This window comes from Aulostomus chinensis, chromosome 3 (genome assembly GCF_037954235.1).
Source record: "Aulostomus chinensis isolate RoL2024-O1b breed Wild chromosome 3, RoL_Achi_v1.0, whole genome shotgun sequence".
In the NCBI taxonomy this organism is placed as follows: Eukaryota; Metazoa; Chordata; class Actinopteri; order Syngnathiformes; family Aulostomidae; genus Aulostomus; species Aulostomus chinensis.
Window position 1 is genome coordinate 26,352,542 of NC_141322.1, and position 17,526 is coordinate 26,370,067.

A 17,526-nucleotide genomic window follows, 5' to 3' on the forward strand; every position below is an offset into this window, starting at 1 on the left:
AACAAACCCAAGCTGACTGAGACCATTTGAATGACTGACAAACTGATATTTCCATCTTTACAATTTTATACTGGCACTGGTGGGCTGAAATGCTTTTTGTAACGTGCTTGCGAGACCATCAGAGCTGTGCACAGTGCAATGACTATGATTTACTTTGAATATTATGTGAACATTTGAATTAAAAAGACAAAATAACAAGTAATTGTAATTATAAATATTAACACAATTAAAATAAACATTGATTAATGATCCATAAAACACCCGGGTCAGTGACTTCTGGTAGAGGTTATAGGCGAGTAGAACATTTGATATTCTCGGGTTATGGTAGTCTACGGCTGGAAGATGAGAAAAGTGGATCGCCTTGTGATAGGTCACATGCCACATTTAACCGTGAACGTCCCATTTCCATCATCTTTACATGCTCATAAATCAATGTTGACATGAGTGAGTTCTAATAAAGTGCAAGTCCTGAGAATTTTTCTTAGGTGTTGTGGCTGAAACAACAAAGGAAATGGAAATGGCCCCAGAATAATAGTTGTCGCTTAGCCGCTTGGAATAGGTTTTTCGTGGCAGCAATAAATCTAAGTCAAATTGGTGCTTTATACGATGAAAGCAACAGCATTGTTTGAGTTTTTACAAATAATGATAAAAGCTTAACATTTCAACCATTAAGGAATTAACAATTACATTTAAACATTTACTATTTTCCAAGTAATTGTATCGTTTTGTTTTTCATTGTTTCTACACATTAAGGTGACCTTAATATGTTTTGCAAATAAATTACATTTTGTAATAAATAAGATAAAAGTAATATGAATTCCCTCTCACCAAAAAACTTCATGTGATTTAACTTGTTATTTTGATGTGATCAGGGATGCTGCGTTTTAAATGTTTTCTTTTTTTTTTTTTTTTACAATTTCACTTGACATTTAAAGGTGCACTTTTATTTTTAAAACTTGTTGTGTGTACTTGGCTCCTGACATCCACAAAGTGAACGGCATTCTTGCTGCCAGAGTACATTTTTATTGGTTTCATGTGGCCTCTGTTTCTCGCTGCTGTTAACTCAGCCAGCAGCTTGTGTGACCGGTGCTTGAAACGCAGTACTGGACAGTATACTCAAGAGACTAGAAGCATCATAAAAATGATTAAAAGCAGGACAGTTCGACTAAGGGCATGTTCAAAAAGAATGTGGCTATCTACGGAGTTGACGTTAATGCTGACCCCTGTCCACTTGCTGAGAATGGCACATTTGCTTTATTTGGGTTATTAGTAGAGTCTTTCTTCGCCTCAGTTCCACTGATGGGGTTTCCGAAGTATTGGTTGAAATCAAAATGAAAATTAAACAAATAAAGCAAAAACTGGTGGTAGATAAAAGCAAAAAAAAAGCTCGCGTCTGAATTGTTAAGTTATTCTTTAGTAAAGGAAATGGGAAAGCATTAGCTTGCAATGAAGCCATCACAGGACGGCAGTTTTTAATGGTGCTGAATAGCGTGCATTTTAAAGAAAACTATACGAGTGTGTTTGAGAGAGCATAGAGGCAGAATTATGCAAAGTAATCACCAAGAATAAAGAACAAACTTGGAGCTTTAAACCAACATCAAAAATTCTGAATAAATTACACTTCTGATCACGCATTGTAACAAAAAATTTTTGAAACCATCGTACTGAATAATACAAAGTTGAATGGAGAACCCCTGATGCAGGACTGCTCAGTTGTGTTTATGGTCAAATGCCTTCCAAATTTTGCCACATTACACGATTGTCATCTGTGGACTAAAGTGAATGTTCGGAGTAAATCAGCCTCAGGATTAGAGCAGTGTTAAAGGCTGTAGCCAACTTTCAACACCTCTTTAAGACTGGTGCTGCGTGTAAGGATGAATGATGAACTTACCTCAGTAGTCCTGATCCTCTTGACTGCCTCTCAGTCTGAGATGTGAGTGTTGCCTCCCTGCCCTACAAGCTATTAAATCCTTGCAGGAATGCCAATGACTCTGTGACAAGCAGCTACGTTGTCAGACATGGTGACTGCCAAGAATGGGAATTCTTTTTGTTTTAGACCTAAATCACCACCTCTCGCTTGGGGGAGGAGAGATGGCGAGGTCGGCTGAAAGCCCCACAGTCTCACCGACAAGCTTCTTCATGGGATGTTGTCAGAATTCCAACAAGTTTTATCCATGAGCAGATTAATCAGCCAATCACAATATATAATACAAATACCCACTATTGTCCACTCCACTGCCTGTGTTACACAATATTTTTGCTTGGTTAGATAGACAGATTTCCCTACGTAAAACTCAACAGGACATATAGAAGTCTGGAACAACAATTTATTTTACCAAATTCACATTGATTTCTTTTTGCTGTGTAGTAGAGTAAAAATGATGGTGTTGCCGTAATCAGATGGTGGACTGGAAACTAAGAAGAAGGTTTTTGTTAAAATGAAGCGTTGACGGCCAAGTATCCCTGTGATATAACAAGAACAACAAAACAAGATATTAACCTTAGCTGCTCCAATGACAGCAGTTAACACCAATTTATCATGTGCTAATAGTTGGTAATGATGAAGAGTATGAGCTCAGGATCTAAATCTGAAAAATTGTGTGACTTTGTTTTGGAGATTGCGTGATTTGGTTTATCGTGATCCTGATTGTATTTGACTCATTAAGACTTCAAATTTGCCAGGGGATCAGTCTGTAAAATGTCACACATTTATAATAAAGCATAACAAGCAAATGCTGTGAAAAATGGAATGGTGCTACAATGTTATGTTTATTGCTACTCTTTACAAAAGAGAGCTGCAATATGTATTTTCTCTACTTTTTCTATAAATGTTGCACCGGTTTGCTCAGACTTCTTTCACTAACCCTAATTTTCTCTTATCCAGAATGTGGCACCGTACATGGTCGTAAATGAGAGCAGCTCTGCCACACCAGCAGAGGCTGGGGTAGGCAAAGCACAGAGTCCAGGAAAGGAAGAAACCAGTCTTGATCAGTTTAATTGAAAACCATTCTGGTTTGCAGCCCTGATACCTACTCTGAACTTCTCTATGGTGCTCACATTAGTATCTGTCTGAAACTACATGTAAATTTGCCTCAGCTTCAGGCATTTTTAATATATTTTGACTCATGGTATTCTATTAACGTGAGAGCAATTCAGAAACACGAATGACTATTCATCCCATCACACATTCTATATCCACAGGGGACAGGTGGTTCCACAGGAAGTCAGTGTGGTCTGAACAACATGGCTGTGTAATCCCGATTTTATTATCCTTGTGGTTTTGACCACATGCGAGCAAACATACCGTACAGTGAGATAATTGTTAAAAGCAGAAGATTGGCTGGAAATAATGTGAGTAGCAGTTGTTGGAAAAAATCAGGCTAATTAGTCATCTCCCTTGAAAATAGTGAATCATCTACATTTAGCAGTATTTTTAAGAGAACTGATTGATTGGACAGAAGTATTCAAGCAGCGACAGTCCTTTGTCTTTCTTTGAAGTTGTTACCTAACTACCTCTGGGCGCTTACTCCCGTTTGTATATTGAATTCTCAGGTAGAAAGAAGAATGTTTGTTTACAAGGTCACAGTAAGATCAGTATTCCTGTAAATCAGTGCTACAAACTTTAATGCTTTAAGAATCCTTTTCAACAATGTGCTGTTTATCCGTTGTCCCCCCGAGGGTATTTTCTTACATGTTCAGAGTCATTCATATTCCTCACGGAGACAACTCTGCTGGTACTTGGAGCCACGGCTCAGTTATTATGGTCGTAGTAATAACAGAGCTATGCTCAGTTGAGCACGAATTGTGTGTGTGCGCGGATATTTCAGGCCATGTAATAAAAGTGGATGCGTGGCACAGGAATTATGACTGTTCTCAGGCACGGGAAACTGATATGAGGGGCTTGGTGTTTTTGAAGGCATTTATTGCAATGGGTCACGAAAGTCAGGAGCTTTGGATTCTACCTCACAAAACAATGACAAAACAAGATGACATTACAAAACCCAGTGCGACGTGGACAAAGGTAACCTCTTGTGGGCACAATTATTTAATTTAACCTTTGTTAACATAGGAAAGTCCATGGCAGTGACCTGCTTTGTCACAGTTAATTAAAACAACTAAATCTGACTGCATCTGTACAGGTTTGTTGGAAGAAAAACACCTTTTAATTTGCTTAATAAAAGGCAGCTTGTATTATATTGTGCTTTTTAAAAAGATTGCAGATATTTGCAAATTATAAAATACTTGTCGTACCATATCACTGCTAGTAATTTTAAACAGTAACTGCTGGTTTATAGGGAATAAAGGACTTCTCATGCAAAAGCCTGTCCTAGAAACCTCCATTATAACTTATCAGTCATCAGTAATAACAGAATGATGTGTGGCCGATGATAATGTTGTTGTCTCCCTAGACTTTACACGGGAAAATGTTTGCAGTTTTTTGTAGGGCTACACTTAGGCATGCACATGGTTTTGTATCATTTATGAGTCTCCGTAAAGGATTTTACAATATCCTCCGAAAGCCTGCAAACACATGCTCGCAGTAAAAGAGTAATTTGAAGCCATGTGACAGTTGGCAAACAGGAAGCAGTGCAAGGGAAAATACAGAATGCTCGTTAACGATAAATGCCTCAGACTAGAAAGCATAGGGTAAACTAACTTTGATTATAGCTCAGCATGGTTAACATTAGATTAAACAGATAAAGATGCCTGTGCCTCAGTGAATGACAGCATCGGAAAGTTACCAGCATTTTCTTAAGTACTTAATAACCACTATAATAATTAATGTACTTACAAATTACCTAAGAAATTAAACGTTTTTTTTGTTAACATTGGAACATGCCGAAATTCAATTAAGAAAGTCTGACCAATTAATAGAAATTCGGTCCAAATCACAAAATGACCTCACGCACTACTGAAGGATTTGCAATATTTGCTGAAGGCAAAACGATCAAACGACCGATTATCATTACAGAGAGAATAAATCTGGTGGAAGAGACCCATGGTACAATACTAATGAGTACTTTTGTATTTCTTCATATACTGTATGTGTGTATGGGATCATTCAGTAAATTTTGTTAGCACAGAGTACTTGTGCAGTGTACAGAGTGTTGGAGGCTTGAGCAGCAGTCCCAGCTGATGAGAGGTGGGGTCCACCCTGGAAAGGTCACCAGTCAATCTCAGGCTTTAAAATCTACAAGTGGAATGAAAGGATCTTTTTGTGTGTGACAGCATGTCAGCAAGTGGTAATGTATCCACATCACTTCATTGTTGCTATGAGGTTTTCTCCAGCACCACCATGAGGTTGGCATTTGTAGTTTTCCTCTCAGGTTGAGTTATGATTACTCATCCAGCGTAATCCTCATCGGGGCAACATCTTGATTTATGTTCTTTGGTCTATGGCCAAAGTTAAGAGTGTTAATTTAGTCATCAAAAAAATGGCAGTCATAAGCCTTTTTTATTCCATGAATAAGAGGAGAAATGTACAGATAAAACCTTTATAATATAAACTTTGGTTAAGTTATGTTTTATTTTCATTTATAGGACATGGCAAAAATGTTGATGTTGCAACAGTAGTATAAAGTATGCATTTGAGAAAGGGAGAAAATGTTTGTGTGTGTGTGTGTGTGTGTGTGTGTGTGTGTGTGTGTGTGTGTGTGTGTGTGTGTTCTTGTACTTGCTACATATTGAGGACTAGAATATGTATTTAACCAAAGGGCCGTTTGAGTCAAGACTTGGTTTTAGGATCGAGGTTAGAACCAGGTTCTGGTTAGGTTTAGGGTGAAGGTCAGGGTCAGCCAGTCAGGTAAGATTGTTAGGTTTTGGGTGAGGGGCTAGGGAATGTATTACATCAATGAAAGTCCTCACAAAGATATGAGTACAAGGATGTGTGTGTGTAGTGTGTGTATGTGTGTCAGTTAGAGGTAGAGGGAGAGACTGCAGGTGTGAGGTATTACCAGTGCAGCCGGTACAGAATTGTACAGTGTTGGCATTACTAGTTAAACTGCATTTCTCAGTAGAATGCTGGTTGCATTGCAGTTTTCTGAAATAAACATATTTGATTTGCAAAGCTCTTTTATTTAACAGTTACTGTGGTAGCAGTCACACAGGCTGAAAATCCTGAAGTGTTGATCAGGTGCAGGGAACCTAAGGCAGGGTGGTGCTGTTATTCTTACATTTGTGGCCTGCCTCCTACCTTTTTTTTTGCGGTAATTGTTTTGTCAGTAAGCCTAATGAAGTAAGTGGCTATAAAATGAACTAACGTGAAAAAATTGATTAAAATATACATTTTTTATTGACTAAAATTTGACTACACGACACTAAATCTAATAAGAATGACTAAAATGTGACGAAGAATAAGAATTTTTATTAAAAAAATGAGTACTGCATTTCAAATAGGTTTAAAATTAACACGGCATTAGCTTCAGCTGTTAGTGTAGTTATTAAATTTAAAAAAACAACCCTCAAAACTTTGACTTGGTGAACATGGCTTTGAGCCAAGACCTCAAAGTACTGCAAGTACTGCCTGTCACCCGTGTAGTGACTGAATTTAGCCCAAAAAAGGCAAGAAAACACTGATATGAACAGATATTATTTATTTACATTTTGCCATAATCAACATTAATCATAAACACACACCAACATATACTCACTAAACCATATTCAGTTTTTGCCACTTTATTCTCATTCTGAAAATAGCAGATGAAGCGAAAGAATTACCACAGTTGCTGCTGGTGCTTTGCATCATATATGGATATATTCTTTCTTTCATTGATTTTCTATACGTCAAAAAGAATAACGACAATTTTTAGAATAGCTAACTATTAAAATCCCATCCATTTAAATGGAAGATGTATTCTTCAGGAGTCCAGGACCAGTTCATCCTCTTATTCTGAAGATGGAGAAAGAGGAAGAAGAGAGCACCATTAAAACATGTCATCGTAGGAGTTAACGCCCAGGATGTAACAAAAACATGGCTGTTTTTACCTTTAACAATAAGTTTAGTTGAGCACTCAACTCTGCCCACAGAGTTTTCTGCAATGACTGTGTAATCGCCACTGTCTTTGGGCCCAACCTTGAGTATCACCATGGAGCAGACCCCACACGTGTTAGTGATGTAGTAGTCGCTGTTTGAGTTCAGGCTGACGTTATTTTTGTACCAAGTAACGTAGGGTTTGGGGTTTCCCGTCACAGCACAACTCATGTAGCACTCATAGCTCTCTGGACTGTTGCGTGTTTTTAGGGGAACAGAGAATGAGGGAGGTGTCTCGAAGCTGCATTTCTTTGAGGGCTGAAGATTCAAGGAAAATGTTTCTGCAATGACAAATGAAAGCCAAGAGAAATGTTAAAAGGGTGACGGATACACGTTCGCTATAGTCTTTTTAGCTGTTTACTTGTTCAGTCATTTATCCTCCCTCACTGTCCCTTGTGGTGGTTTGTTTTGGCAGATGTAAAACCAGTAATTCCGCTCAATTACATTGACAGCCAGAACACAGATGAAATATGCAGTCCTGCTGTTGCCCCCCCCCCCCCCCCTACCCTAACCCAATTTTTTTTTGGACAAATCAGGGTTCCGTGAGCATATTTTTGGCTCTGCTCCTTCATACAAACCACTTAGCAAATGTCTTTTTTTTTGTGTACCATGAAGCTGAAATGACCTTAATGATAAAAAATATATACTTTTCCAGTGATGAACACGATTTCATTACATGACGTTTTGTTTTGTTTTGACTCAGATCAAACATTCAATAATAGTTTAAAAAAGGACATTTTTACGTTTAATAAAATGAATCCAAGAAATCTGGATTATTTCATAACAAATGACTTAAATGATTTATCGACTTTTAAACTTACCAGTTATATGTTGACTAACTTGATCTACTGCTTTTAAACCTACCTTTATTCCTCTTCACTTCCCATTTTGGGGACTCAGATGGTTTGGAGAGTCCCATGTCATTCTTGGCATAGACCCGGAACTGATACTGCCTTCCTTGCATGATATTGATGGCAGTGAACTTGTTGTTGAAGAGATGGTCAGCCACCATTTGCCAAGTACGTTTAACAGAATCACGCTTTGTGATCATGTAGTGAAGTCTGTCATCTTTCTTCTCATCTGGAGAAGCAGTCCAGGACACCGTCACTGTTCCAGAAACATTTTCTTCCAGCTCTACAGGGCCTGGAGGCTTGGGCTCATCTAGATACAGGACAAAAGCTCAGGGTTGATATTCAGGCTGACAACCGTTGGAATGCTTTTACACTGTACCTCCAAAATATGCACAAAATGCAGTACTGCTGTTGGTGCCAGTGCAAACCAAAAAAATAAATGCATTGTGAATACTGAGAAAAAGTCCTTTTGTTTTGATACCGAATTTTGCTCAAGTATTAAACCTGTAAAAAAGTATCAGATTAGTCAATCAAAAGACACTTATTCTGCACCTATTTTGATAATCGACTTGTCTTTTTTCAAAACAAAAATGGCAACAATTCGCTGGCGTGACTTTTAGAAATCTTATGGAATGAACTCACAGATTAAGTGATGATGACTGTCATTGTTAGTTGTAGCCCTTTTTGCAATTGTGTTCTACACCAAATACAAATATGTTGATTCAGCATTCCATTATTGATTCACTTTTTATTTGAAATGGATGAATTTTTTTGACCCACTGCACCTGTGACTCTGATTTCAACACTGGAGGTCTCCTGACCAACAAGATTCTTCACAATGATTGTGTAGATTCCAGTGTCATGACGCTCTGCTGAGGGGATCACTAACTGTGACGATGTGTCTGAATTGCTCACTGTCACATGTTTGGCTACAGGCAGATCGTCCTTGAGCCATGTGATAGTTGGTATTGGAGAAGCCTGTAAACAGCAGGAGGTAGAGAGTTAAGATGTAGCTCAACTTGTGCTGAACAGCTGAGAAGTGTCAAATCTGCAACAAATCAGTAACCTCAAAGTTGAAGTTGACCCTTGCAGCATTCCCAGCTTGCATTACTATAAAGTTCTTGATTTTTCTGTCAGTGAAATGAGGTCTCACTGTGAAAGAGGACAAACTCAATGAGGAAAAAGTAACCTGTGTTTCAAATTCTGGCCACTGACAATGCATCACTCCTGCGGTCTCACCTGGAGGAGGCATTGAAATTATGTAGTTATCCAACTCTTCAGGCTCACCATCTCCTCCCTCATTGGTGGCTAGGACTCTCACCCAGTACATAGCCATAGACTTAAGACCCATAATGGTGTAGGAGGTCATGATGATTGCACTAGAATTACAGCGACCCCATTCTGGGTTTTCTGCTGGTCTAAGCTCCACGAAATATCCTTTGGCCTCATCTTGGACCCCTTCTTCCTCCTTTGGTTTTGTCCAGCCGAGTGATAAAGTTGTATACGTTGAGTCAGTCACCTTCAAATCAATAACTTTTCCAGGGGGTTCTAAAAGTGCCAACAAATGTGAAATGTGTTACTGTGCAGTAATCATTTTTAGCATTAAGACACATCGTCGTAGGCTTTGAACTACAACTCACTCTTTGGATCTCTTGCAATCACAAATTCAGAAGGAGTGCTTGACTCTCCGACACCAGAAATGTTGATAGCTGAGACACGGAACTCATACTCGATTCCTTCAACTACATCCTTCACAGCGTACTGTTTCTCTGTTGGCATGTAAAACAGTAAGTGTAGGATGTAAAAACAGGTCTGTGATTTAGAATAAACTTAGCTTGTCTCATTTAACAAGTTAATATATAAAATAGATTATACATAAATTTGTGGTTATTGACTTCAAAATGGCCTCACCTCTAATGGGCTCATCTGGTGGGTTGACAAGGCTCCACAGATTACTGCCATTCTTGCGTTTTTCCACATTGTATCCCAAAATGTTGGTTCCTCCGGTATTAGAAGGTGCAGACCAAGCAAGATTGATACAGTCTTTGAAAGCACTTACAATTTTTGGTGCTGAAGGAGGTCCTGGGTATGCTGTGTCAAGGATAAAATTAAAATGTCACTTTTTAACCGTCACCTACTCTTTTTGATCTGAGATGCTGTCACAAATATATTTTCATTTGAAACTGGCTCACCCTTCGTCCCTGCTTGAATGTCATCGGTCTCAAACATTTCACTGACACCATTTTCAGTTTCAGCCCGGATGTGATAGCAGTACTTTCTTCCATGATCCACATCAGTGTCCCTGTATTTAGCTTCTGGACCAATTTTTCCTAATTTCTTCCAGCTGTTTCGGCCAATCTGCTGGCGCTCGAGGATGTAGTTGGTGATAGCAGAACCTCCGTTGTCTTTTGGGGGCCTCCATTTGAACTCAATACAAGTTGCAGAACTTTCAATAATGTCCTCAGGGCCAAGGGGTGGTGTTGGTCTATCTGTGGTCGGACAAAAGAATGCAGAACAACCATGCTCATATTGATGTTTTACATTATATATTTAACCATAACAAATGAAGCTTAAATATCCAAAACTTAAAATGCAGGGCACAAACTTTACCTAGTACCACGAGGTGGGAGACGGCCTCAACCGTTCCACATTCATTTTTGATCTTTATCTTTATCTCTCCAGAGACTTTTCGCGGGCACTTCATTAGCAGCAGGCGGCTGTGTGTGGAGGACTTCTCAATTTTGATATGGGTGTCCTCCAACAGCTCCTCGCCTTCGTTGTACCACTGAATTTTCATGGGTTCCCGACCAACAAAGGACAGTTTGAAGGCTGCATCTTTCCCACTTTTGATGGTAACAGGTTTTCCGAACTCAGCAAGATCATCACTGTTAATTCTTGGAGGATCTATGGAAAGAACACATAGTTTAGACTTGCAGTTGTTCACCTATTGCTCAGTTTCAGTGTTACTCTTGTTTTGCATGTTGGATTTCAGTACCTTCAACATTTAGCATAGCCTCTGTTTTACGGCCATCAGCTTCATACCGGTATTTTCCAGCATCATCCTCTTTACAGTTTTTGACAACTAGTTTGCGATAAGTCCCATCTTTAACAATGACAATATCTTCTGTGGCTGATAACTGAAATAGATACAGATCAATTTATTTAAATTGCTGACCATAAAAAAGAACAGCTATTATTAGGTCCACCCTCATGTTCCTCACTGGATTCCCATCTTTGAACCAGACTCCTTCACAGTCCTCACTGCTCAGTCTGCAGATCAGTTCCGCGTCAGTGCCAATGATGGCATGTACGTCTGACAGACCGCTGGTGAAATAAACTCCTGGTTCTAAAAAGATGAAATGTTGTCAACCAAAGACAGCAAAATATGAACATGATGGTATCACTCTGTTCAGATGCATCTTACCAACAACCGTGTCAGGGACAAGTGGGCCAGCTCTCACTCTCTTTCGTTTCTCTTGAACTGGGTCCTCTTCCTCAGTTTCAGGAACTTCAGCAGGAGTTCCTTCCTCCTTTGGTTCTACCTCTTTCTTCTTTTCTGATGTTGCAGGTTCAGCTTGCTCCTCTTCTACATCCTCGTCCACATCTTCCTCCTCCTCATCCTCTTCATCATCCTCTTTATCATCTACTGCACTTGGTTCAGTGGTTGTCTCGACTTTATCTGCAGCCTCACCTGTGTCATCCTTTGCCTTCACCTTTACTTTTTCCTTTGCCTTAACCTTTGCCTTTGATTTTGCTTTTGTTTTAGCTTTTGGTTTAGCCACTGGTTCTGCATTAACTTTCGCATCCACTTCCACTTTTTCAGCTGGAGGCTCTGCAGCTGCTGCTGCTTCTGCCTCTGCCTTTGCTTTTGCAACCAATTCGTCTCTCTCCTTCTGTATCTTAGCCTGTTGCTCTTGAGCAATCTTCAAAAGATCAGCTCCACCACCACCTGCTCGTGTTGTTTTGCGAGCTTTCTTCTTTCCAGCGGAGTTTGGACCCTTGTCAGCTTGTAAAAGGATACACAGTACACAGTTGGAATTCATTGAATATATTTTTGTTTCATGTGTTATATTGTCTTAAAAGGCACAAAATGTATTTAAACACACAACAAAAATACCTTCCACTATAAGCCAGGCACTGCAGGACTTGAGTCCAGCCACAGCTGCATAGATTCCTTTGTCCAGTGGCAGGCAGTCTTTCACCACCAATGTATGAATCAACATGTCCTCTGATACTAGTATGTCATATTTATCTCCTTGTTCCAGTGGGATGTTTTTTCCCATCCAAGTTATCTTTTTGAAGGGATGTGAAACAACACACTCAAAAACGGCATCTTCTCTTTCCTCTGCTTTCACGTCTTGAACCTTGACCAAGAAGTCTACACTGGGAACTAAATAAAACACAATATCGTGCTGTTAGAACAGCATCTGATATTCAAGGCATCCCATTGCAATCAAAACTCACTCATCAATTGACTTTTTTATTGGACTTTAGTCACAGGAAAGAAATGCATCATCTTACGCTTTAGGTCAGTTGAAAAGATCTTAACGCCATCCACTTCCACTTGGTATAATCCTGCATCCTCTGGACTGAGGCCATTGATGCTGAATACAAATTTCTTCCCCACTTGCTTTAATCCATGTTTTATTTCTGTGTCACTCTCGAAAGGAACCATAATACCGTCCTGTACAAACAAACATTTGTAAATTTTTAACAACAGGTTGCATTTACTGTATTTCTTAATGCAAGTGAATGCATGTCTGTGGCAAATTATGTCAAATGTCTGCTTTTATGGCTTTTCTTTACACTTAAATAGTACAAAAATGTAAAGGAACCACTTTACCTTGTATAAGAAGATTTTGCTAAGTGGGTCTTTCAGTGACATCTCAAGTTCAAACTCTGCACCGCCATTTTCTTTCAGTTCAATGGGCTTTAGGTTGCATAGCCTCTCAACAACCTGTTAAGATCAGAAAGAAGTCAGAAGTTTGGATCCTATTGTTATAAAGTAATCTATCATATTGTTTTAATTGCAGCTGAAAAATACCCTTTCTTGCTCCTGTTCTCTCTCCAGCTTCTTCTCATTTAGTTTCTTTAGCATCCAACGGAAATCAGTGATGCCATACTGACAACATATGCTCTCATAGTCTTTTTTGTCCGCACTCAACAACAATTCCCAAAACTTTTCATCAATTTCTGGTTTTGCTTCTTCTTTAGGCTCGATGTCAACCCTCCAAAAAGAAAAAGAAAAATATTATAGGCAAGGAACTCTACAATAGATGTTTTCATTATCTTGTATCTTTAATTTACTTGTAAATGGACTTCCTACTTACGCAGTTTTTAAGGCCTTTTTGAAATCTTCGGGTGTTTCTCGAATAGCTGTTTCAGAAACAGTAGCACGGTTATACTTTCCAGTCAATGAATGACTAACATGTCACTGTCATACATCAAATGTAGGCTGTGTACCTGTTCTTGATTGTTGCAGGGCTCTGTTCTTTTTATAGCCAACTAAAAGATAAGACATTTGAGTGAATATAGACACTTCTGAAAATAATTAGTTGGAAATACGTCATGCACAAGAAGTAACTCACCCTCAATAACATTCAGGACAGCAGTGACCACTGCTTTTCCATATTCATTTCTTGCAAAACATTTGTAGGTGTCGGCCTCATCCACTGTTACGGCTGGCATCTATGGTTATACGTGATTATAATAATGGCAATGTCAGTAAGTCATTTATTATTTTTGAATGATTGAAGAAACCTTGGTGCAGTTCAACCACTGGTCAATTCGTTTGGGCATTTGTAATAGCAGTAATCATTCTTTGGTGTGGACCAAATCACCGATCCGGCACAACCTCTCCCGTGAAGTCTTAATTTGTTTTCAAGCAAATTCAAGAGCAGCTGAATGGAGTGACAGCACAATTCGACTCGATCCAACACATTTGCAGAAAGCAAACTGACGAGGATCATGGTTTGTCTGCACATGGCATTTATTCAGATACCTCGGGTAACATGAAAGATTCCAAGACATCTGGGCCGAAGCGCAATTTGATAAATTATTATTGTGACAGCGCCTTACCCAGCTGTCAGTTTTATTTAGATTTGTATTTATTTGAATTGGCTCTCTAAAAATGCTCAGTGACCTCACCTGTAGCTGGTATTCCCCAGAAGTCTTGTCATGGACCACTTTGTACTTTTCTTCAGTAATTTCTCCATTATTTCTCACCCAGGTTACAGTTGGTGTTGGATTTCCAATAACGAGTGCTTTAAAAACAGCCAGTTTTCCTACAAATAAGACAGGATATTGAACAGGTTCAAGTATTGTATTGTGATGCATTTCAACAATGATTGGAGTTGGTATTTTACCTTACCCTCTTGAATAGTCAGAGCAATGGGTTTTCGTGTGAAATCTGGGGTGCTCATGCCTTCTGGTAGTTCTTCCACGTATTGGACGATCATAACTCCTGGCACCCTTGACTTCTTTTTAATTTTCACTGCCATCGTATGAAAGTGCTTTCGTTACAAATCATGTCAAATTGTTTTCATGCACTAGTTATGCAAATTATTACTGCAATCGTGCGTGTGGTTTGTGTTGATCACCTCATTAGGTTTTGGTGTAGAACTTAATTAATTAAAAGATAGATTATTAAATATATAAGTCTAGTAATCATACTTACCCTGCCCCGGAGCAGTTGGCTCCTCATCCTTAACCTTCCGTATCTTAAACATTTTGTTTTAGACACCAGATGCTCTGCAAACAAAGAATGATTAACTTGAAGAAAACACTTCACACTTTCGTTAAATTTTCATCAATCTATGATCTTAATTTGACTGTTATTTTAATAGTTGCAGGTTGGGATGATAGGTTAATTTCTTCTCATGTCAATGCACAAGACATCGTACAATGTCAGATCAGTGTGGCTTGACCAAAGTGGCTTGTCTCTTCGAACTGCTGTAGGGTAACGACCCACCAGTTGAGAACCACTGGGCTAGATGATATCATGGTTCATGTTATATTGCGGTAAGTCAGTATGGAGGGGCGAGATAAAGCCCTATATTTCAGGGAATTGATGCAAGGATCCCTGACTCAGTAACCTATCTGTGGCGTAAAGGAAAGAATTTCTGATCACAAAATTCTCAGCATACCTTCTGTGCAAGTGACCAGCCTTCTTCAGAAGGGAGTAGGTCACATACCTCATAAAATTTAGTATCATGACTTAGTAAGAGCCATTAAATGGTGGCTTGCTAATGCAACGTTAGTCATTACTATATTTGCATGGAGGGTTTGCTTTCTTTTGATCCCTTAATTTATCTGACAAAGCTCAAAAAAAGTAATTTTATAGACTTATTTGATATTTAACTTTTTGATAGAGCAAGTATTACAATAACACATTCGTTTTTGCTCCATAACACCCCCATGTTTAAAAAAAAATAAAATAAAGCTCAATCGATAATTCCAATAGACAAAAAGGAAAAATTCTATCATATATATATATAAATATATAAAAAGGAAGAATCTACTTTTGTTTGTTTAAAAAAATTGTTTGAAAATACTTTTTAGAACAGAACATTCAATCTTTATTGGCAAATCTGAATTAGACTGAAAAAGATAGTCTCTTTTAGAAAAGCATGCATGTTTTCTTGAAGAGGATTTCTTAATATTTATTATATTTGAGGGGTGTATTCTTAAATTGATGAAATGTTGGAATATATCACTCGCACGCGCTTGAAGTATTATATTGTGACTTGAATGCTGAATCATAGAGATCCTCACTTGTGCTTCTACTTAATCTTACATCTTCTTACTCTCTCATTATTTTAATGGCAGAGGCTCTTTGTCAAGGGATTATATTTCACTGCCGATTAAACTATTAAGACACAATGTAGTTAAATCATTTTTGTGGAGTTCTGTCAGTTGATGAAGTACCAGCAGTTGTGTACATTTGGTGCACAGCTGTGTAGCTATATTTGTGCGAGACAAAAAATAGCCTTGCTGAGGGCGTTATGAGTGACCTGATCTATGAATTTACCTGTCAGGTCTGATGTTATAAATGTGTGAGCTCCACTCGATGGAGGAACAGAACTGTAACTCTCACCCTTTGTACAATAAAATTCTGATGAGAATAGCCCTTTAAACCACTGTAGTGTACCTCTCAGGTCTTAGTAGAAGAGAAGCATAGCACAGATTCCAATATGTGGGATACATGATGAATAAAGTTGGTTTAGTGGTGGTGGAAGTAAAGGTATACACTTTACGTAGCATTTCCAGTACTGTCTGATGTGCAGTTTTATCATCCGGCTGATCTTACCTATTTGTCTGCACTTATTTATTTCAATTTCTCATCAGGCTCTTACTATTCCATTTTCATAAAAGGAGGTTCATCACGGAGGACTTGATATTATCAAGTAGTTTGTTTGTTTGTTTTTTTTAGAATTTAAGCTAAAGATATGTACCGTAACATGCAAACTGGTGTCAAATTAACACATAACACTTATACATTATATCCTTCTACTGACTCACAAAATTAATACACATAAAAAGTTACATAAGAAATTGATCCAAGAATCTCTTCAATGTACTTACTATTTCTGTCAATAATCTGCTCCTCTCTGCTGTGGGTTGCCTGCCAGGTTCCAGCTGATTCTTGAGAGTGAGAGTTTTGAGAGGCAATAAAGCCTTTCAGAGACACTCAGGGCAACCCAACCCAGTGCTTTTTCACACTGGTCCTCGGGTATAGGTTTACTGACATGCACCTTGGCCCTAAATTGCTATAGGTTCTTGAAAATGGGGTACTAGAGGAAACGGAACCATTGAGTTTTCTAATCCCTCCCACCAAACAAGAATTTCTGCTTTATAGCTGCAGCAGGGCACTTTTAGTTGATCTAAATAAAAAGAGAAGTCAAATGAAAAGACATAGTTGAATGGCTGTGGCATAAGCTTAATGGGACTTGTGGGTGGCCTGATTTTCTTCACAATATTTACAAGTCAAGAGGTAAGCATCAATTAAATTGTGACTTTTGAAGCCCCTTACAATTAGTTTATTTGCATGCTTAAAAATGTCAGAATTAATTAACCACAATCTTCTTTTGCTGAAAATATGACCTAAAATTTAGACCCTTTGCATGAATGCTTGTGTTTACTCTGTCACAGCTCTGGGCAGATCAGGAAGAGAGCAAACATCATTCTGTTACCCACATGCCACAATTATTTTTTGACATGTCAGGCTGGAGCAGAACAGAAAGGAAAAAGTGACACACATTTTATTTTAGCATTGTAAGATGTCTTCCTCACTTCTCTTTGAACCTGAGAAGTGACATCCTGCGCTGGTCACAGTATGTTTCAACCTCGGGTGCAACTGCTGACCCTCTCCTCCTCAGTGACTCTAAACTTGGACTACTGTCTGACCTCTCAAAAAATATGCTCAGAGAGGTAATACAAGAAGACTTAACATAAATTATTCACCTTAACCGTCAAGGAGGTGAACGAATTGCTCGTTATTTTGTATTTAAATACTATTTCCTCTAGAATAGACGGATTAATTTATGAACGTAAAAGTCAACATTAAGTGTTAAATCTTGGGCCACCAGAGTATCTTCAGTGCACCTTGGCATTCTTTCTGTAAATCGACTCGGGGGGATGGAAAAC

At 38.6% G+C, this 17,526-nt stretch overlaps 1 protein-coding gene and 1 long non-coding RNA gene across 7 annotated transcripts in view; one reads left to right on the forward strand and one right to left on the reverse strand.

Annotated features, from left to right (window-relative positions):
• Nucleotides 1-17,526, forward strand: part of LOC147268429 (uncharacterized) — a 172,319-nt gene that overhangs the window by 33,940 nt on the left and 120,853 nt on the right. The gene's annotated exons all lie outside the window — the stretch shown is intronic.
• Nucleotides 6,613-14,609, reverse strand: igfn1.3 (immunoglobulin like and fibronectin type III domain containing 1, tandem duplicate 3). The gene is made up of 21 exons (XM_086200916.1): nucleotides 14,558-14,609; nucleotides 14,252-14,374; nucleotides 14,029-14,165; nucleotides 13,470-13,569; nucleotides 13,345-13,386; nucleotides 13,212-13,257; nucleotides 12,926-13,109; nucleotides 12,725-12,838; nucleotides 12,403-12,565; nucleotides 11,306-11,887; nucleotides 11,103-11,227; nucleotides 10,877-11,018; nucleotides 10,492-10,785; nucleotides 10,074-10,370; nucleotides 9,793-9,972; nucleotides 9,522-9,650; nucleotides 9,121-9,429; nucleotides 8,948-9,033; nucleotides 8,667-8,859; nucleotides 7,895-8,191; nucleotides 6,613-7,311 (listed from the first exon to the last, which is right to left on the reverse strand). The coding sequence occupies exons 1-21, from the start codon at nucleotides 14,607-14,609 to the stop codon at nucleotides 6,815-6,817; spliced, it is 4,092 nt and encodes a 1,363-aa protein (XP_086057042.1). The 3' UTR covers nucleotides 6,613-6,814.